We start from the raw sequence: 21,363 nt of genomic DNA, 5'->3' as shown, positions 1-21,363 counted from the left end.
CCTCATGACAGTATTTCCTCTGCTGAACTGACCTACATGTGTTTGCTACAATGTACTTGATGTGGAAGTGCGTCGGGCCGCGTTTAACGGCCATTTCTCCTGATTTATGCCACGGAGCCTGTGATTTGCACCACGGGTGCAAACTGGGTGATGCGGGAGAAACGCCAACCATCATTTTGCCACACAAAATGTAGAAGATTTCCCCAAGAATGTTGTCTTTCACGGACCTTCAGTGACGCATTTCTCTACATTTACCGTATCAGAAAGAGATTCCCCTCCGTTGTGACTGTGTTGCTGCATAATATATCAGGCAGAAACCCAGCATACACCACAGTCATCCATTTCATCATCACTTATGTGGCTTTCATCGAACGCAAGTAAAATGTCAAAATGCATTATTTTAGCCACACAGGCTCATTATTGCACGCGACTCTTCTTGAAAACTCAACATTTGTTCCTGACAGTGAAGCAGCTACTGTTACAGTAGACTGACGTTATCTGGTCAGAATATACTTCATATTGGGCATGCTTTTCCATATCCCCTGTGTGATGAGGTAATCACACACCAATCGTGCATAACATTATGACCACTGATGTGTGGTGCAAGTAACCTTGATTATGGTGGGATATAATGGTGAACATTTTGTCCTTAGAGTGAGTGTGTTAGAAATAGGAGATATAGGTGAGTGCAACAAATTGAACAGGGGTAAATAAGCGGGTCAGAGCATCTCCAATGCTGCAGCTCTTGTTGGGTGTTCCTGTTCTGCAGTGGTGAGCATCTATGGACAGAACATTGCTTTGAGATTTTGTAGCTAAAATACCTGAATAAGCGAACGTTGCTTCTGGTAGAAAAGCATCAGTGATACCCTGGCATTGCAGTTTATTAACGGCTGTAAACCAGTCGTGCTGCCCAAGCCAAGCTCTGCCCACCGCCCAGAGAGTCAGTAAGGTACATGCGAGCATCAGAACTGGGCCTCGCTGTGGAAGAAGGGGGGCCTTTTCTGCAGAGTCACATTTTCTTTTGTGTCCTGGATGACTGGATACTTGTGTGTTGATTACTTGGGGAACATGTGGCCTTATTATGCAGTATGAGAAGGCAACAAAGCTCCCAAAAGCAGTGTGATGCTATAGATGTTCAATGTCCTGCTTTGAACGTTGTCAACATGTTATGTTATCATCACACCATCAATGTAGAATTGAAGCTTCCGTCACACTGACTCTTGCGAGGTAGGCTGGTGTTAAGAAAAAAACACAAGCCGCATGGGTCTAACGTCTAACCAGTGAGGAAATTAATTACTTTTATCCAGCTGTGAGTTGTATGTGTCAAAATGAAGTGTAGAATTTATTTGTTTTGTTTTTGTTTTACCATTTATTAAGAACCAACAAGTTGCATGGAATTTAAATTGGAATTTTCTAATTCAAATGAGCGGATGTTAATTTTGCTGAATATATCACAAAGTAAGCAATTATGTCAGTTTCACTTTCAGTGTTGGGCAACCAGCAGGCCAAAGACAATGAAGCATTTGAATAAATCAGTGTTTTCTTATGCTTTTAAAAATAAAAGGCAGACACACAGTATTATGGTAGGACTCCCTTGATATGTACAACACACCTGAACATTGTTGTAAACCACATACACTATTTCATTAAAGATGTGCTCTCTGATGGTTGTGCCCAGTTTCAACAGAAAAATGTTTCTCTATCACAAAATGTTCCCCATCTTAAACTTTTGTTCAGCAAAGCTGTAAAGAACACAACAACAATTTTGGCCTCAAAACATCCCAGATCTCAGACAGATTTACTGTCTGTGGGATGTGCTGGACAAACAGCTCTGATCCACGCCGTCCCCACAGTACAACTCACAGAACTTTTTGCCAGATACCACAGCACACCTTCAGGTGTCTAGAGGAGTTTATGCAAAGGGGCAGCGTTTGTTTTGGCAGCAAATAGGAGAACTAACACACTACTATGCAGATGGTCATAATGTTATGCCTGATTGTTGCTTTTAGATTTCTGCAGAAGATCGTTTTTAGCAGCGAAATTTACTTGAGACACATTTCTTAGAATGAGACTAACCACTGTGTTTTGCTGCTGTGTAAACTCTGACATGTTCTGCAGCGTCCCAGTGAAGAATCAGGCTGCAGAGCGAAGTCGCAGTCTGCAGGCAGCTGCATCAGGATGGCGGCCGTGGTCAACTACTCTCCACCTTGGTGGGTGAATCTGCTTCACCGGTTACCTCACTTTAACCTGGAATTTCAAATGGTGAGCAGTGACTTCAGACCAGAGGACTCAGAGTATCAGAAGGTGAGGAGAAAATACAAGATACTAATTACTTCACACTCTTGTTTTGTTGTGTAGCACGTTGGGTCATGTTATCGTCCCGCCTCCTGTCACGGGAAATTACAGCCGACTGGCTGAGTGGTTTCTGTGGGTCTTCTCGTGTGTGGGGTTGTGGGTTCCCTCTGCATTGATCAGCGCTTCCTGAAAGGAAATGAATTAAATGTCCATGAAGCTGGCCTCTGAAGCTGTTACCACTCAACCATTTGGATCGATACATAAGTGCAAAACAATTTCTTTATTAATGGAATAGTCTCATTCCTCACTGGATGTGCAATTGAAATCACATTCAATGTGATACTGTGGCGTATCTGATACGCCACAGATACGATAGGTGGCGTATCTGTTTATACGCACCTAATAAACAGATTGTCTGAAGTTAAATCAGACAAGACTTCTCTTGTTTAGTCAGAATTACCAAAATTGTTATTTACTACTGATCAGAATACTTAGAATATTTTCTTTGTGTGTGTGTGTGGGGGGGATATCTTGTAACTTTCTTTGACTTCAGAAGTTTACACACTGTAACAAGTAGTTTTAGTCAGCTGGGCTGATGTAATCAAGTTAACTGAACACATAATCAAATTCAATTTAATAAAATGTTACGTGAACTTCAACTTCAAAAACAGAAGTAATACATTCTTTAAACTTAAGAAAATGAGATGCAGCTGTGAGGCAGGCATCACAATGTGACGTCATGGTCACATGGTACACTCTTCAAAACACTTTCAGAACATTTCATCGCCATCTTGTTTCTCGCTGGAGCTCTCATCCGTCCTGGAGTAAGTATATTTTAATTTAATTCAATGCTTTTTAGAATTTCTTCTGGCAAACTGTTTGATATAACCAGGTTAGTGGTTTGACCTATCGTCTAGTGTTTCAATTCCATATTTCATTCTATATTCATGTTACATTTTAGGGAAATTAGCTAGTTGGTCAGGCCCCCCCATCTCTTCTGCCAGAAAAAAAGAAAACTTAGATATTTTTTGTCCACACATTGAATAAATAAGAAATATTTTAAAAATTCATAAATTATTGAAATGATGTTTTCCCGTAGCTTTGAGTTTTAACCCTTTCCCCTTCCTGCTCCCCTGCAGTCGGCTTGCTGCACTGCCTGCCTGCTACAGAGACAGAAGAAGACTGGGCAAGAGGGATCAAGAAAATAAATACTGTAATGTAAGGAGTGACAGCAAGAGAAGAAAAGTACTATTTCAATGTATTTTAAATATTATTTTGACAACAAAGACAATTTAAATCCTTTTGAAAGTCAATTTTAATGGGGGTCACAACAGTGGTGGATGTGAGTGTTTCATAAACTGTCGTTATATTCTTTCCAGCATCCATTGCTCTCATTGAGACTGATGTGAGGGCATCAGACTCTCTGCAGCAATAATCAGACGGTGATCTTTCATACCTGTCATATGTTCTCTGAAAAGTTCTTTCTTGGGACGCTCGGTGCTCCTCCTGCTCGCTCCACTCTTGTCCTACTCCAGCATCCTGTTCTTGACCAGCTGTTTGTATCCACGTCTTGGATCTCAAAGTCATTAAAAGTATAAATACATACAGGCAAAATAAAATGTTGTATTTTTTTTCTACAAGAAATTAAAAACATTGTTGTTTCAGTTTTTAATTCAACCATTTACCAAATGGTTTACACTAAACTGACCACATCAACGACCAGTTTTCCTTCATTTCTTCCATTTAACCCTTCTTTATCTTTATTTCTTTCTGACATTTAATTTCTGTCTTCCTCCATTCTAATGGTTATTCTCTTGTTCGTTCCTGTCTTTCTTTATTTAATCCGTGCTTCCTTTTGTTGGAAGAAAACAATGGCATTCTTCCCTGCCATTGTTTTTTTTTGTTTTTGTCACCAAAGCCTTCCTTTCTTTCCTTCCTTTTTTCACTGTTTTAATTTCCGTTTGTAATTCCTTTTAATCCTTTCTTAAAGAAAACCGAATCAATCTTTCTTTTGTATGCGCATGACTGAGCGTCTGCTGCATGCGTGGAGAGGAGAACGAGTGGGAAGTTTTCTACAGCTTTGAACTTCACTTTTTACAGTATTAAACTTTTTTCACAGTTTAACACATTCTTCTTTCACTGGTGTTTCATTGGTGGTTTTTTCGGCTTTGTGCGATGGCTGGGGGAAGTTACGGTCGAAGGCTTTAGGAGCCTTGACCATCAGCATGGTATTAAAATACCAGTTGATGTGGATATTTCGGTTGTGGTTTGACTGCTGTGGTTTGTCGGATGTGAAAGAGTGAAGGCAGCGCTCAGGATGAGTATTGCAGTGGTTATGGTTTTGGTCTCTATTGACAAGGTGAAGAGCGTAGTTGAGAGGGGTTTTGCTTTGAGAAATACACAAACTACCATTTTCAACCTGATAAACCCTTCATAAAAAATTTCCTTGTCTAATTTGCCACCTTTTATCAGCAATGATGGAATTGGAATTGAAACGTCATGGTCAGATCACGCCAGCAATGAAAGCAAATCAGCAAAGTTGAAACACAGAAGACAGTGTTTATGATTCTAAGAAATGATTATGTGGAACTGGGCATAGTGATGAAATTTAAGGTTGATGGCTTTGATTACACTATTTTGACAACAACAGAAACTACGAGGTGTTTGGGTCTAAAACCTAAACAGATGCAAAAAGATAAAAGTGGAAGAGAAAGTGAATCAGATGCTTTAACCGATTCAGAAAGTGATAGATAATCTTCTGGTTCCTCTATTCCTGATGATCAGTTACTGTCTACAACAAGGGTGCTCAAGTCCAGTCCTCCAGAGCTACTTTTAGTTTAGATTCATCCTTACTCCAACAGACCTGCTAACGAGCCATTCATTTGATTCAGGTGTGTTAGAGCAGGGAAGCATCTGAGAGTTGCAGGATGGTAGCTCTCGAGGACTGGACTTGAGCTCCCCTGGACTACAACTAATTATAAGTTTTGTGGAGTAACTAAAGGAAAACAGAATGTTACTATAGATCATTTTTTGTTTTCCTAAAAGAAAACTGGTTGTTGACTGAGCTAAGTACCTGAGTCCTGCCTCAGATCTAATTTCATATCACAAACAAGCAACTCTTGTATGACAATAAAAAAAATTCTTGAATCCTTAAATAGTTAATCAGACAAAGGACTTCTGATGACTTAAGGGACAATGAAGTATGTAGACTTCAAAAACTGATGCAAAAATTCAGAACTCAAATTAAAGAGTTAAGCTGATAAGAGGCTGTATTTTCTTTTTTTTATGGATTTTTTTGTTTAAATATGAGTAGCTTCAAAATCTCATTTGAACCTTAATTGTGCAAGGGATGTGACAAAAAGGACTGTATTATGAACTCTCAACATCTAAATGCATTGACATAACTTTTGCTCAATAAACTCGTAGCAGTATTGATAACGAAGTTGACCTTCTTCCTTTCTTTCCCTTTCTTTCCTTTGCATTTTACAAATTTTCACATATTATTAGATTAAAAATTTATGGATTAATAGGAAGGAGCTCCTATAATTAGTAACGTGAATAAAAGGGAATTAGTACTTTTCAACTATTCATTGAGGAAGTCGACAAAACTGCTTTAGAGAGCAGCTTTATCTCACACCTTAGACTTATTTTATTGTTGTTGCACAAAGTGCAGTAGTGAAATTAGTAATGAAATGTCGTCTCTTGGCTGCCGGAGCAAACAGAGAAAAACAAAACAAAGAGAAAAATCACAAGTGTGCCTATAAATACATAAATGTACAATAATAATATATTGTTAATAATATATAACTTAGCATTTTCAGACAGTCTTAGTAGGGGTATTGTTGGTGGTGAGCAATCTGATGGTAGACTGGATGCCCTGCCATAGTTGTCTGGTGCTGCTGGGATTATGAAAGAAACCTTGGATGTCATGTTTTGCCGTCCTGATGGTATGGTTTAGATTGGCCGTCACTGATCTAAGTACGGCCGCATCACCAGATTTGAAGTATTGAATACAACTTTTGGTTGCCCCGTGAGTATTGTCTGTGTTGGTGTAACCTTCTCCGTACGTCTCTGGATGTAGTCTGATACAGATGCCACATACTGTGTTGGTTATGTGTAGCGACCTTTCTGAACATGCCCCAGTATGTGCACTTAAAACAGTCCTGCAGTGCAGACATAGCTCCCTCAAGACATACTCTCACCTTCTTCACCACATTCTTTTCTTTGGTGAGCCAGCATAACCGAAAGATGATCTGAAGAGCCGAGATGGGGGCAGGGAGCTGGTCTGAAGGCCTTCTTGGAAGAACATTATTCATGTTATCCTGGTTAAAGTCTCCAGCAACAATAAAAACACCCTCCCGGTATGTTAAGAGAGTACTCAATGCTTTCTAGGTGTTAGTGCAGGGATTGGGGAGGAGGGGTGTAGACAGCAACAATGATAACAGTGGTGAATTCCCCGGGCAGGTAGAAAGGTCTGCACCCCACAATTCTGAACTTATTGTCCACAGAGCAATGACTGGAGACCAGGGAGGCGTTGTTACACCTTCTGTTGTTAATGTAAATGCACCACCCTGGGATTTACCAGCAAGAGCATGACTCATGTTAGCCCATCCAGGCTGATGGCATTATCAGACAGATGAGTTTAACAACATCTCACAGAAAATAAGAATGCAGCAGTTTCTTGTTTCCCTTTTTGGTGGTTAAATCCAGTTTCAGGTTGTCCATTTTGCTTTCAAAGGAGCGTATGTTCGCAAGCAAGATAGAGGGGAACTGCAATTGGAAAGGGTTAGCTTCTAGCTCAGCTGTAAGTCCAACATGACACCAACACTTTTGTTTTCTCTTAAGACAGAAAACTTTTGTTTTCAGTCAGAAAGCTTTTATTTTTATTTTTTCTCTTAAGACACCGGAGGGCCCAGGCCTTCCGGTGTCTCCGTGGGCCTGGGCTGTTGGAAGATTCTGCTGCTGTGTACGTAGCTTGATCTAAGTGATCCAACTGGCTTAGTAGACCAGAGCTTTGTAGAGTGGTCCGTGTCTCCAAATTTATGGCGTCCAGATGATGTTGCAACAGAAAATAGTGACCTAACCAACAAATTGTCTGTGTTACCAAGAGCCAAAGCAGCCACAGCCATACAGGGCGCCGCCATGGGAATGGAAAAATCTAAGGCTCATGTTTGATTTTACTCCCTTCCCTTATAATTCCTGAATAAGGTGACTACCAGGTCTCTGCACCAGGTCGTTTAGCCTTGGCAGCTCCCACAAAACTGTGACGCGTCATTTAGAAGCACCCATTTCAGTTGCTGCATTTACCCTCAGTGCAGATTGCTTGCATGCACTGAAAAGAGAGGAGGAGGGGAGTGGGGGCGTGGAAGTTCAAGAGCTCAGAGTGAGAAGGCACCCACAGTCATGAACAAGGGGGGGAAGATGAGAACTGGAGGGAAACACAGGCAGAGGAGGAGGAATGAAAAACAAGATAAAAAAGACTAGCTTGAGATGAGAGGAGACTTGATGAGCCATGGGAGGTGCTGCTAAGTTGCCAAACAGCCACTTCCTGTGAGCTATTCAGTGTTTAACTAAGGGCCTTTGTGCATGTTTGGGTCCCTGTGTGTACCCACTGGAATTTTAAGGACCCCCTTTTCAGACTAATTACATACTGACATATTTCAGCAGATGAGGCTGTTTCCATGTCAGTGAGCACCGTGACTGTATGCCCGAGCTTTTTTTTGTGTGTGTGGTACAGTAAGCTATATGCTTACTTACAGTAAGATGGTCTTCTGTGTCACAGCCTATGTGTCTCTTTGTGTTGTTTATTGATGTGGGGTCGCTCGGTTCCCTCAGGGTCTGTGTGTTTTTCACAGGGTGAAGTTGCTAATTTTGGTTAGGCTGTGGGAGGGAAAGAGTGTGAGAAGACGAAGAAGAAGGGGGGACCGGACTGGGGGAGAGAGTGTGGCGGTGTGGCAGTTGAAAGGATGCTTTCTTTCATTATCTTTTTTTCTTTTACTTTTTCACTGGGGCCAGCCCTTAGAGAGCCTCAGTATATCTTTCTCAAAGGTTTTCATGCATCCACTCAGCACTCAAACAAAGGCCTACAGAGTGGCCTCTGTCCACCGCATCCATCGCCATATTACAACATGACACATTCTAAATGAACAGAGAACGTCTTCAGTGTAGGTTCTTTTCTTTCTGGTCCACTCAGTTTCATTTGGTTTCCTTCACACTTTTACTTTATGCTCCATGTTGGAAAAAAAAAAATCCAAACCCCTTGAACTTTTTCACGAATTTCAATGTATTTTCCTGTGATCTTATTTGACTGACTACAACAAAGTAGTTATGAATTGAAAAGAAACATGTTTTTCTTCATTTTTTTAAATAAGAATTTTCTATAAAGTGTATTCTGAGTGTATAGTTATGTTGCAGGTTATTGAAGTATTTCTCTAACAGTTTTGCTTGTGCTGAGACTGAATTTATCCTCCATATTGTTTGCTAAATAGCACAGTCAACCATTTTGGATATAAAGTGAGAAAACAGCCATTTTAGTGTTTATTCATAGATCCTCAATTGAATTTAAGTCTGGACCTTGACTGAACCGTTGTGATTTTTAAAAAAAATGTGTCTTTACTTTTTATGCTTTTTGAATTTACCATGATTTCTTAGCCTATATGATCATAGCTCATGATAGGTCATGAACATACGTACATGAAATGTTACACTCTGAATTAAAGCAGGATAACTTCCCATCACTCACCTGTCTCTTGTTTTTTTTTTTTTTGTTTGATAGTTTTTTGTTCCTCTAACAGGTTTTTCCTTTTTTGCCCTGTTTTTAGTTCCATCCATTATCCCATCAGTTCTTACCTGCTGGACAACAGCAGCCCCACAGCATAAACCTGCTTCTGCTGGGCGTGGTTTATTTTTGCAACGCACTGAATGTCCTCAGCATTTCATGGTGATGAAACATTAGTCTAAAATAACGTTTCACATCTTTTTATTCTTGGAGTGCTGAAATAGGAGCTGTTATCCAGAGGCTGGTGAAGCTACAGCACACAGGCCCTGCATCTACGCTTCTGCGTTTGCGTTCATCTGTTTGAATTGCACAGTCAGCTACAGTTTAACAGCTGCAGATCATTAAAGTGGAACCATGTGATCCAAAATAACACATATTCCCAGCTGTGGAGAGCAAAGTCAGTAATTATAGTTTTAGCTTGTAGGCTACAGTTTACATAGTGGTAGAAATTATCTCATTGCTCTTTGAAAAGGACAGACAAAAGACTTTCTTTTAAATCCTGAATGTGGCTGTTCTTTGAACTTACAGAAGAACTAAATACAGCCAGAATACGCTTGAGGTCAGTCACTGCCTAGGGGTGGAAAAAGTTGTGTACAGGTCCTGCATGAGTCCAATCTACACATGATAACACACGCACAGTCTGGCAGAGCAAGGAAGACTCACAGACGTGGAAGTGATTGATCTTGTCAGCAACACACGCACACACACACTTCACTTGGACAGATTGAAAGTAGATCACTGTGCCTTGGTGTTTGCTGTGCTGGCCCCTCCTCCACCTGGCAAGCTGACCTCTGGTAGGGTTAATGCTCACTCTCACATGGTGACATCAAAGTGGGCAGACTCATTTATAGCCAAGCTCACCATGCTTATTAGCATCTAATTGAGCCTCGCCTAATCTGCTCTGACAGTTTGTCAGCCCCACAGTTAATCTAGGCACTGTCAAACTGACTGAGAGGAGGATGAGGCTGTTGCAGAGAGTTGGTCGCCACTGAGGTTTTAATTAAAATTTAAGGTTCGTGGTTACTTAATGTTAAATTTTAAAGAGTTAAGCCCAAGTATGGAATGTTGTGTTTTTAAAAAAAGATTAAGAAGTATAACATTTCTGTTTAGTTCTGTGAAAGCTTTATTAGTTTTGTTCGTTATATTATAATTGCGTTTTAGACTTAAGAAGCACAACAGTGCGTAGCTGGTGCTAAGCATAGCGTTGCCAAAGCCCAAGATGATAACCCAGGATAATACCAGAGGCAGACATGTTCCTTCTCCTGTCCCATCAGGGTCTTTTCCTGATCTACCCTGGTCATCGTCTTCAACCTGGCAGAGTAGAGTCAGTAAACCAAGGGTGAACAAAACTAGTTAGTAAAAATTAATAATGTTAGCAACAAGCTGTGCTATCAGTACTTTAGTGTTCATTAACAAAAGCTATGATGATGGAACAATGCATATTTACCATGTTGTAGAGATTACACCTGCCATCACCTATACATGTGTTAGCGTTGTTCATATAAACATGAATATGACTCCCAGCCTATTAAACCTGGTGTGGAAGTTAACTTCTTTCAGACTGGAGAAATTTACAGTCAATACAAAAAGCCTTCCAGACTCTGGAATTGCAGGAAACTCTAGGAATATCTTGAAGACATTGTCAGATTGTGTTACTCTCTGGGGGGCCCTACAATTGCATTGCTGCCGTTTCAGGATGATGATGCAGGAGATCTTTGTCTGCTGTAAGTAGTCTCTCAGATGAAATGTTAGAACCCTCCTGTGTCTGCATGGCCTTGCCCTGCATTGGCAACTCCAGAAGGGACAGGAAAATTAGCATATCAGTATATTGATGAGCATAAAAAAGATTACAGCACCTCTTTTCACATATACTTCCATGTGTCCTTTGTCTTCTAAACTCACTTCTCTCTGGGACAGTTGTTACTGTAATGGGGCAGTCTCCACTACTTTGTTCTTCACTTCAAAGCTTTTGGAGGTTGAGTGATCTGTGCGGTTGGCATTTATCTCATGCAGCTCTTGAACAGCTTCACTTCCTTTCCCTCCATGGAGGTGTGATTATTTGATGAGGTATAAATGCAGTACAATGCATCATTATGTGCTGCTTATGTTTTGTATGCATCAAACATTCACTAGATAACCACAATTTCCAAACTATAAACGGCTGAAGAGAGGAACTCCACTTGTTTGTGCATTTCTCTGCTCAGTTATGTGGCCTGCCTGTGGATCTGCTTTCTGCCCATATCAGTTAACAGACTTCCTGCGTTGTGTATCCACATCCTAAATGCTCCTCTTCCCAGTGGTAAAGACCAGTGTGGAACGTTGAATTCTTTTGTGGACTTTGTGTATCAGGCCAAGATTTGGTGAAAAAGTGGAGCATGTGTGCTTCCAGCCTGATGTATCAATATTGAGATTTTAGTTTTTTGATGAATGTGCAGCCATAAACCCCTCATTTACATTATGTTCTGAGGACTGCTGTGCAACCTCAGAGAACCGACAAAAGCAGTGGAAATTTATTGAGCAGCAGAGCCGGATGTAGTGTGAATTAGGTGGCAGTCTCGTCACAGTTTTTGTTTATCCAAGCATTGTAATAAAAACTTAAGTGGCAAGAAAAAAATGTAGGGGGGAAATGTGCACTAGCAACAGGGATAACAGCAAACAGTAAAGCAAAGCCCACTCCAACATTTCAGGGAGATTCACAAGCAGCGGACTGCAGCTGGAGCAAGAGCTGCAAGAGTTATTACACACAGAATCCAGGACAACTGTTACTGTAACAGGGTAACTGTTACTGTAACAGGACAACTGTTAATGTAATGGGACCACTGTTGCTCTAACAGGAGAACTGTTACAACTGTTCTCATTTTAGGCTACTTCTTTTGCACTGTATTTAATTTGGGTTTTTGAAAGTAAGACAAACACAGAAACAGTTTGAAATATTTAGAGCTCCGTGATTCTTATGTTGCTCTTCAATTTGAGCAGTTCTCTTAAACCTCTGGTGTATGTCATTTGTTAGATGCGTTAACTCGTCTTTCATGAGGGTCGATATGTTGCCTTTGAATGTTTTTGAATCAGTTTTTGTTGACATCTGCACAGCCTGTGTTGTTGGCTTACAGCATCCTGGCCACTCTCAGTTAGCTATGTTGGCTCTGGATGTCGGCATGGTCCGTTCTGTTGAGAGTATGGGTTTCTTTTCTTTTTCTTAGTGGAGTTTCCAGTCATAGTTTACTGCTGCATATACTGTAGATTAGCATTAATTTCTTCAAATTATATGAAGTGTGTAATGTTTCTGCTTATATTCGCTGACAGGCTTCATGTATTCAATACCCACATCCAAAATTGTCCTCTTTCCTGTGATAAATCTGGAACAGGATTCTTATATGTGCTAACTGCATTAGCCAATAATTTCTTTCTTTCTCCTCCTTCTCTTTAGTCTATTTTGCTCATCGGTGCTATGGCCGTGCTGTGTTTGGGCCTGGACCTCATTTTCCTCCTCATCTACTCCTTCTGGCTTTGCTGCCGAAGATGCAAGAAGGAAGACTCCTCACACTCCCATTCTCGCTCCCAGCAGCCCAGTGCAGACTGCTGCTGCACCGCTTGGTGCGTCATCATTGCCACGCTCGTCTGCAGGTGAGAGGCTAAACGACTGGAGCTTGTTTTTTCCCTGAAATATCTGTTTGAGTAGGCTTATCCTCCTATGGACTAGTAACGCTAATTAGCTTTATACCGCTTTCACTGAGACTACACCAAGGGGACGTATTAATAATTCAAATGTTAGTTAATATATATGCCTCTCACACTAGATATAACATTTTGTGGTCAAAGTGTGAATTAAATGAGGCTGAAGTGTGCAATAGTCTGACCAATGAAATTTTGCTAATAAATATTTTAACCCTCAGCTAGGTTGTGCAATAATTAGTTATCTATATCTATTCAGATATAGAAATTGTCTACAAAAGCACAAAACCATTGCTTTCATCTCATCTATATTCAGTACCAACTTCAAAGTATGTAAACGAGTTTTCTTCCATAATAAAGGAAGAAAAAGAACAAAAAGCAAACAGCCGAAAAGTAAGAATAGGACTGAAATACAACTTGATATTAAACATTTAGAAAAACATACCTTATTTACTAATCGATTAAGAGTGGCCTTAAATACTTAAAACATTTAGAAGACGTCCTGCCCAAAGTGGAGGAGTTTAAGTATCTCACCCACAAGATCCAAGCTCTAACAAACATTCTTATTTTTTGGAGACAATATTTGCCACATTAATCACTGAGAAGAACAAGAAAAGGTGTAGAACATGGAGCCAAAATAAAACAGAGAGCCACAGACGATGACAAATGGGGAAGAAAATCAAAGGAAACCGTAATTAAAGTCTTCAACAAACGTAAGAATGTGACCAGAGTTATAGTTAATCTTGCAAGTGGCACAATTTCTTCCTGAATAGTTTTCCATGGTTACAAATGTGTTGTTCTTTTAAGCTCTTTGTTATTAGGTAGAAGCGATAAAGCAGAGAAACCAAACAGATAAGGAAAAACGAGAGAACAGCTACAGTGACAAGGAAGAGATGAAAAGACAACAAATTAGCAAACAATGGTGCAGACAAGGATACTGGACAGTTTATGAATGTGAATTATTTCCTCTTTTAGTTACTGTCATCTCCTCTCTGCTTCTAAGCTCGAGACTTTTCCTCCCTTCCCGCTTCTCCATCTCTTTCAGCCTTTATTTATTTTATCTCTCCATTTCGGCCCTCTCCCTGGCTGAGAAAGGTTGCCATGGAGACAGCAGCAGATTTGATGCAGAGATGAGAAATGAATTATACAGTCATGTAAGCTTTCTGTGTACCTGTGTGTGGCAGAGGGAGAGAGATCTTTATAGATTTTGAATACTTTGTGATTTTTCTCGATATCCTAACTGAGAATCGAATTTAGATTTACTGCATTTGTTTGTTTTTTGTTTTTTTTTGCCCACATGTGTGTGCTTGTGAGTCTTTGTCTTAATCTTATTTTTGGCTCTGGGTCAACAACATGTGGACTTTTTTCAGTTGTTTTCCAGTGTGTTCTTACTGGACTGCAAAAGATAGAAAGGGTGAGATTAAAACATATACAGCAATAGGAAGCAATTAAACGGGCAGTGTTATGTCAAATATACTTTTTTGAGATTTACAGTACATCCTGCTATAATGTTATCTCATCAAAAACATACCTGGAGTGTTGGCTTGATTCTTAAATGCATTTCTGAGAAATCCTTTAACCTCCAACCATTCAGCTTGCAAACCTCCTGTGTGGACCTAGCCCTGCCTTCGAGGACCAAGCCGTCTTACCGTTACTTATAAATGAAGTCCATGCGCCGCTCCTTCTGCACAAAAACATCCGTCACTTCCTGGCAAAAGTCCTCTTTATTTTTCTTCAGTTTTAAAAGTCTCTCTTTCTCTTTAGAGATCACTGCCAGGGAAGAAAGCCTTCCTTGATCGGTCCTGTCCCGGCTGTATGTTTTGAGTCTTTTCAATGCTGAGAAGGAGCTCCACTGACACTGTGGTAGCTGGCACAGTGAGAACTAGTTGGAGCAACTTTGTCGCCTCAGGAACAGTTGCAATAAGATCCTTCTTGGCCAAAAAGTTAAGAAGCTGTCCAGGAGATTTACATTCATCCCTTATCGTTTTTGAGCTATACAGTCCAATGAGATCGGCCTTTAGTCTGACAAAGTCAAAGAACTTGGCATACTTTGACAGGCTCTGCAGTTTTGCGTCATCAAAATGTTGTGACATTTCACTGAATTTTGCGCAATCCACCAAACCGAGGAAAGCAAGTTCATCGAAATGGTTAAACCTAGCCTTCATTTGATTGCTGATGTCGTCAACAATGTTACACAACACGCGTCTCCATTCATCTCTAACCGACTGTCTCCAGACTCTGTCAAAGCAAGTGCGCCGCATTTCTGCTCAAATCGGTCGTAGAAACTGTCAAACTCCAGTCTTATGTCCTCGATAACTGAAACTGTGTCGCGGATGCATGCAAGACAGTATTCCATGTCCATCGCTTTGTTTTGCGGCACTCTGAAAAGTGCGTCGGTTTCATTGAAAATGCCCTCATATGCAGTAATCAGGAAGCATGTCGATGCTTTTGACAGCCACCGATCGTATCCTGCTGCCATCATCAGCGTGTCATTATCTCAGCTATTTGGATTTTCCATAACGATATGAAACACAGCACGCAGATCATTTTGGTACATGCTTACTATCTGCAGCAGCCTAGAATTAGAATTCCACCTTGTAGGCGCTGCTCTGGGTAAACGGCGCTTGACAACACTATCCAATAAGTGAATGTGCTTTGTGGACTTGCTGGAAAACGTCCCTAGTCATTCAGCCATTTTGAAAAACGCGCGGCACACTGGCATGCAATTTGACGAATGCAATAGCACCAGGTTCAGCTTGTGTGCATAACAGTGGGTAAACGTAACAGTGGGTAAACATGGCCTCGGGCACCTTTTCTTTAATTTTAGCCTGCACTCCATTAAACTCTGATGCCATTATAGCTGCCCCATTATATGTCTGAGCTACAAGCTTATCAACACAGCCATATTTCTCCAACACTCTCAGGACATACTCCGCTACGACAGGAGCGCGTCTGTCCTCACTCACATCATCGAAGCCCAAAATCGCCTCCTTCACCTCAAAACCTGCTTCGGTTTTGGCCACATAGCGAAATATGACAGAGATCTGAGACATCTGTGGTCTCATCTACTTCTACAGCAACAAATGGGGCTGCACTAATGTCCTTTTTAATATCATTTCTAATTACCTCACCGACTACTTCAATTAAATCATTCTGTATTCTGGTGGACAAGCCAGAAAATACAGTAGATGTCTGCAAATGTCTTGCTAGCCTGTCATCTTTCTCCGCAAAGACATGCAAAGGTTCAACATAGTTGCCATGATTAGCATAACCCATGCTCTCATCATTTCCACGAAATGCTAGTTGCTGTTTGGTGAGGAAGCAAGTTGTATTATTGAGATCTTTTAAAATCTCTCGGTTCTCCTTTACCTTAACATTATGGATACTGATGTTGAGTCTCCGCTGTTCGTCCAAAGCCAAATCTATCCTCGACATCCCAAATGTTTTCAGTGCGATCTGGCTTTGAATGTGAGGGGTCAACCGCTCATGTTTAGAGAGGCTTCTTTGCAAATTCTTCAAGTTGCAAAATCCCACCTGAGTCCACACAGTGCCACAAGTGCAAAACAGAAAGCAAGGGAAGCAGAAAAGGCCATTTCTGACAGAACATCCACAAAGCCAGTCTTTTTTTGTACCACTCCATTTGAAAAGAGCGGGTAACCTTCTGTTTTGTACTTTGAAGCATACGTTTCAGTTCTTCTTCCTTTACTTATTATTTTCTATTTCGCTTGAAAGTCCACTTTAGAAAACTCTTTAAGTTTAGAGATGTAGTCATCCATCGCTAGCTCCCTGTCTCTTACTCTGCAGTTGTGGAGTCACAATGTCTGGGATCATGAGCGCCCCCTGCCATGAGGCAGGAAAACTGCCTGTCTCACCTGGAATCTGTTCTCTGCCGTTTATGATCGCTTCTCAGCACACGAAACATTTACACACATTACAGTTTGTGACAAAAACACTGTTCATTATATGAATAATCTAAATAATGTAAAATCAGTTCATGTATTAAATGTTTTTTAAGCCATTTTATACAGCGTACAGACAGGAGGAACATGCTCTCATAGAATGGCAGTTAGCGAGAGGTTGCATAACCTCAGGTGAGGCTCGGCTCGCTGCTGCCTCACCGGCTGCGCTTCCGAGCATTTGAATGGAAAAATGCGAAAATCCTGCAATTTTGAAGAAAAAAACAATCAAAATTGTTTAAGCTAACTTAAAATTAAATACTTTATAGTATAAACTACTGTGTGAATATGGTAATATAAATTCCTTTTATCATTACATATTTTTTCATTATGGCTGGTGAGGCTCTGCTCATGTGTTTAACAATGCACAGAGGGCGAACAGATACATAAGGATATGTGCATTGTAAAGACAGATGTGTAATGGAGCTAATAAATATGTAATAGGCCTGAATGAATTGTCTGAACAATGGTAATGTATCTCTTCAAATCTGTCTAGTGCTTGCATGCAGACAGCAGCAGTGTCAGAGTGTACAGTAGACTTATGTACATAAAGCACACAAAAGGAGGGCAGAGTCACGCAAGCTTTCAGTGGGTGCTGGGATAAGGGGGGTATGAAAGGATATTGGGGTTAAAGGAGGCAGCATGGTGGAGGAATGGATTAGCTACAGCAGAAAATAGAAAAAAAATTTTTATATTGTTCATGATGTTGGATAAAGTATTTATGAGTGAAGAGCCCCAAATATTGTAGCCTGTGTGCTGAATGACTGAGGGCAGAGCCCTGCAGGGGGATCGCATTATTTGTGGTCTGGTGACCCAATTATTGTGTAGACTGTGTGTGTGAGTGAGTGTGCATGTGTGTACATGAATCCTCTCTGGTAGTCCTGTGTTTGCCTGAGGCATGAGGGTGAAATCTGAGAACTCAGTGCTGCCTTCTGGTGTTGAGGCAAGGCAAGGTGCAGATGAACTGCAGCCAACAACTTAGCTTGTCCTTCAGTTTTTCAGGATGATGTAATGTTGCTCACAAGGTGAATTATAAAAAAAAAAAAAAAAGAAGTTTTGTTTTTTTAGTTTGTCTATTGGTATGAAAGGTTTGTTTTGAGTCAAAGATTCATGTATTGGTTCCCATTTTTCCTCCAGTGCTGGAATCGCTGTTGGGTTCTATGGAAACGGGGAATCAAGTGATGGAGCCAGTCGCCTGGCGTACTCCCTTCGTCATGCCAACCGCACTGTTTCTGGAGTGGAGAAACTGGTGAGCCTACAATAGCACTAAATATGTTACCCTAAAATATGAATAGAAATACACTTGAGTGAATGTTATTTCATTTTGTTTCTAGGTGTCAGACAATACCCAAGCCTTAAACCAGACAGTGGAGGAGAACTTGGCCCAGTTAGAGACAACCTTCCAGGATCAGACGGACTATGTGGCCATCATCCAGAAGCTGCAAGGACAGCTGGACGAGCTGGTGAGGCTGATGGTGGACGTCCCCTTCTGGTCCAACACGGACATCTCTCTGGAAGACTTAGCCCAAAAAACCGAGGCCTTTGACTTTTACAGGTCAGTAAATAAAACAGTTAGAAATCCAGTCCTATAAGAAACACTATGTCAACAAGACTTCATTTACTTTATTGATAATAATAAAACACACCTTAATCAGGCATAAAATTATGACCTCCTTCCTTTGTTTGTGAGCTTAATTCAGTGATGTGGTCGGTGCACTTAGGAGCGACTTACTTTTTTATCAACTAACAAACATTAAGCACGTTCAGAAATGTTCTGTACAAAATGTTCAGGGTGACTTCTGCTGCCTCTGATTTCTGTCCTTTTTTCCCAGCCATGAGTTCTGCCACAGCCGTCTTCTCTCTCTATTTCCAGCACTCAATTCTGTTAAGAACTTTTTTTATGTTTTATTTTTGTAACTCAGTGGGACCGTTGGGTCTGGACCGAGCACGCCAGCAGCTCACACTGCAGTTTACCTGCCTGACCTAAACAAGTTGTTTTTTTGTTTTTTTTTATTCATTGTCTTGCTATATTGAAAATGCATCCATTTAATTAAATTAAATTTCTTTTATAAGGTCTTAAAGTGATTTGGTCTACACAACCTTGTTATTAATACCATAAAAGTCCAATAAAATAATTCTACTGTGAGAATCAAACTCAGTGTTGGCCTCTTGAACAGTTTCACCTCAGAAATATACGCAAAGCAGGGTTGTGCCTGGTCTCCATTACTCTTCGCACTGTACCTTGAACTACTAACATAGCATGCAAGACAAAGTGAGAATATAAAGGTCATATTTTTTGCCTGATAAGTGCAAATGAGAAGCTCGTGTTTTAGGTTTTGAAATGCTATTTGTGGATTAATGCATTCCTTTTTCTATTCTTGTAGGTGGTTGGGTTACCTTGGTCTGCTGCTGTTCGATGTTCTCATTTGTCTGCTGGTGCTCTTTGGGCTCATTCGCAACTCTCGGGGCACTCTGATTGGGTACGGTCTGTTGCATCATCACCCCCACGCTGCTCTGATTGGACGGATTCAAGCCCTGCTTGTTCTCTGAAATGTACAAATCATGATGTGGCACGGCCATCAAGTTTATTATCGGTTTTTTAGAGAGTTTCTTTTTTCTTCCGTCCTCCAGAGTGTGCTTCCTTGGGGTTTTGACTCTGATAATCAGCTGGGGTTCTCTGGGTCTTGAGCTGGGTGTCGCTGCTGTAAGTTAACCATGGCAACACAGTTGAGCTCTCTGTCTCTACAGTGATGTAATCCCTACTGCTGGATGTCTGATTTGTGTTTGGCTCTCCCACAGTCAGCCAGTGACTTCTGCGTCTCTCCAGATTCCTACATAACCAGTGTAACCAAAGACAATGCAGTCATCAATCAAGGTACATACACCGAAACAATACAACCTTGCTGATTTCCTGCAGGTAGTTTATGCATTATGAACATTGTTGTCCATTTTGGTTGCCAAAGAAGTGAAGACGTGTCAGCTTGACTTCTGGCAGCTGAAGCTGCTATGGCTTCTATTTTTAGAAAGTGGTTCATTTCTTTGTGTGTGGCTGAGCACATCCAGTGGGATTTTGTTTGATTGACAATCTGGTATCTAAAAGCTCATACTGTCTCTCAACGCATTTTGCTGTGCATCAAAAACCCTGTCTTGCCTCTGCTTGTCTCAAAGGCATCACAGAAAGAATCCAGAGCACAGTTTTGTTTCTTTTTTATTGTGCAATCTGAGCTGATTTCTTTCCTCCCCTTTTTATCATATTTCTGCTTAGTTCAGCTTCATCATTCCGCACAGTCTTGTTGTCTGTAGAGTTTCCACTCTATCTACTTGCTGTGGAACTCAGTTGTTGCCCATATTTAGTGCCTGTTTAAAAATACTGTGCCTTTTATTTGGTCTACAAATCAGTCACGATTAAAGAAAAATTAGCTTTTTTGACACAGCAATTTACTAAAAAAAAACCTTCAATGTTTCAGTCAAAAATGATTTTGACAAGATGAAAATGAAATAAAATATAATATGTTACTTTTATATTATATTAATTGAAATCTGTTTTCACTTTGATATTAAAGGGGGTTTCTGTAAACCTTATCAAAAAATCAAATTTAGTTCATTATGATTATAAAAGCAACATCTTTATAAACTCTAACATACAAATAAAGACTCTAACTCACCAATATTTTGGTATAACCGTAAACATGCCTCAGCAGGAACAAGCAGGCCATGGAAAATTCTAATAAATGCAAACTTTACCTTTTTTTATTATAAAACTGCATAATGCAAGTGGATTGGATATTTTTTTACTAACATAAATCTATGAATGCCCTGCCAGATATCCTGCAGTACTACCTGAGGTGCAGCTCTGGAAAAGTGAACCCGTTCCAGCAGGTAAAAATGTTTCTCAGTATTCTGGCTTTTCGTAATCAGTCTCACAGTAACATGTTTTCTCTGACGTCTTTCCTATTGAGAAACTTCCCTGTTTGTTTCGCAGAGGCTGTCAGGGAGTCACAAAGCTTTGGTGGAGATGCAGGATGATGTGGCAGAACTACTGAGATCAGCAACACGTGATTATGCCACTGCCAAGGTGCATTTGCTTACAGTGCAACTACCTGTAGGCTTAACACTGATATGCATTTGTAGTGGATTGGAAATGTATTCCCGTCCCCTGAACTACAACCACCAACTACCATATAGATTCTATGTCACAGATCGACACAAAGTTGGGCTTTTTTTCCCCTTTTTTAAAAAATCTTTTATCTGAAAGTTTGAGTATGTATTTGTTTTCAGAGGCCATCTGATTCTGATATCCCTAAGTAAAATCCAGTACAGCTAAATGGCCTTATGCGACCTGGAGGCCTCAAAGATTCAAGGAGATGCAAGGAGGACAGTGTTTAAGGAAACAGTTCAGAAGTCAATGGTGGTTTTGGAGGAGCTGCAAGGATTCACAACTCAGGATGGAGGATTTGTTTAAAGAGCCACCAGTTTTCATGCTCTATTTGGAAGGGTGTTTCAGAGAAGGATCTCTGGTCAGATGAGACCAAGATGAAACTTTTTTTTAGATTTAGATAGATAAGACAGATTTTTATTTGGGAACGTTGTGAAAATCTCTTGTGATTTTCTACTATGTAAAATGGTAGAAATTGGAACAACAGAGAGATATTTCCACTTTCC

The 21,363-nt window shown here is 40.5% G+C and overlaps 1 protein-coding gene across 1 annotated transcript in view; it reads left to right on the top strand.

Annotated features, from left to right (window-relative positions):
* LOC116720030 (protein tweety homolog 3-like) overlaps window positions 1-21,363 on the top strand; it is a 35,028-nt gene that overhangs the window by 684 nt on the left and 12,981 nt on the right. The window contains exons 2-10 of the mRNA XM_032563026.1: window positions 2,119-2,304; window positions 12,501-12,697; window positions 17,839-17,950; window positions 18,036-18,256; window positions 19,086-19,181; window positions 19,333-19,405; window positions 19,501-19,576; window positions 20,525-20,580; window positions 20,684-20,776. Coding sequence (XP_032418917.1) covers window positions 2,179-2,304; window positions 12,501-12,697; window positions 17,839-17,950; window positions 18,036-18,256; window positions 19,086-19,181; window positions 19,333-19,405; window positions 19,501-19,576; window positions 20,525-20,580; window positions 20,684-20,776 — 1,050 coding nt within the window. The 5' untranslated portion in view covers window positions 2,119-2,178. The remainder of the gene's footprint in view (window positions 1-2,118; window positions 2,305-12,500; window positions 12,698-17,838; window positions 17,951-18,035; window positions 18,257-19,085; window positions 19,182-19,332; window positions 19,406-19,500; window positions 19,577-20,524; window positions 20,581-20,683; window positions 20,777-21,363) is intronic.

The sequence above is a fragment of the Xiphophorus hellerii genome, chromosome 5, assembly GCF_003331165.1.
Source record: "Xiphophorus hellerii strain 12219 chromosome 5, Xiphophorus_hellerii-4.1, whole genome shotgun sequence".
NCBI lineage: Eukaryota > Metazoa > Chordata > Actinopteri > Cyprinodontiformes > Poeciliidae > Xiphophorus > Xiphophorus hellerii.
This window is presented reverse-complemented; position numbering and strand designations above follow the sequence as displayed.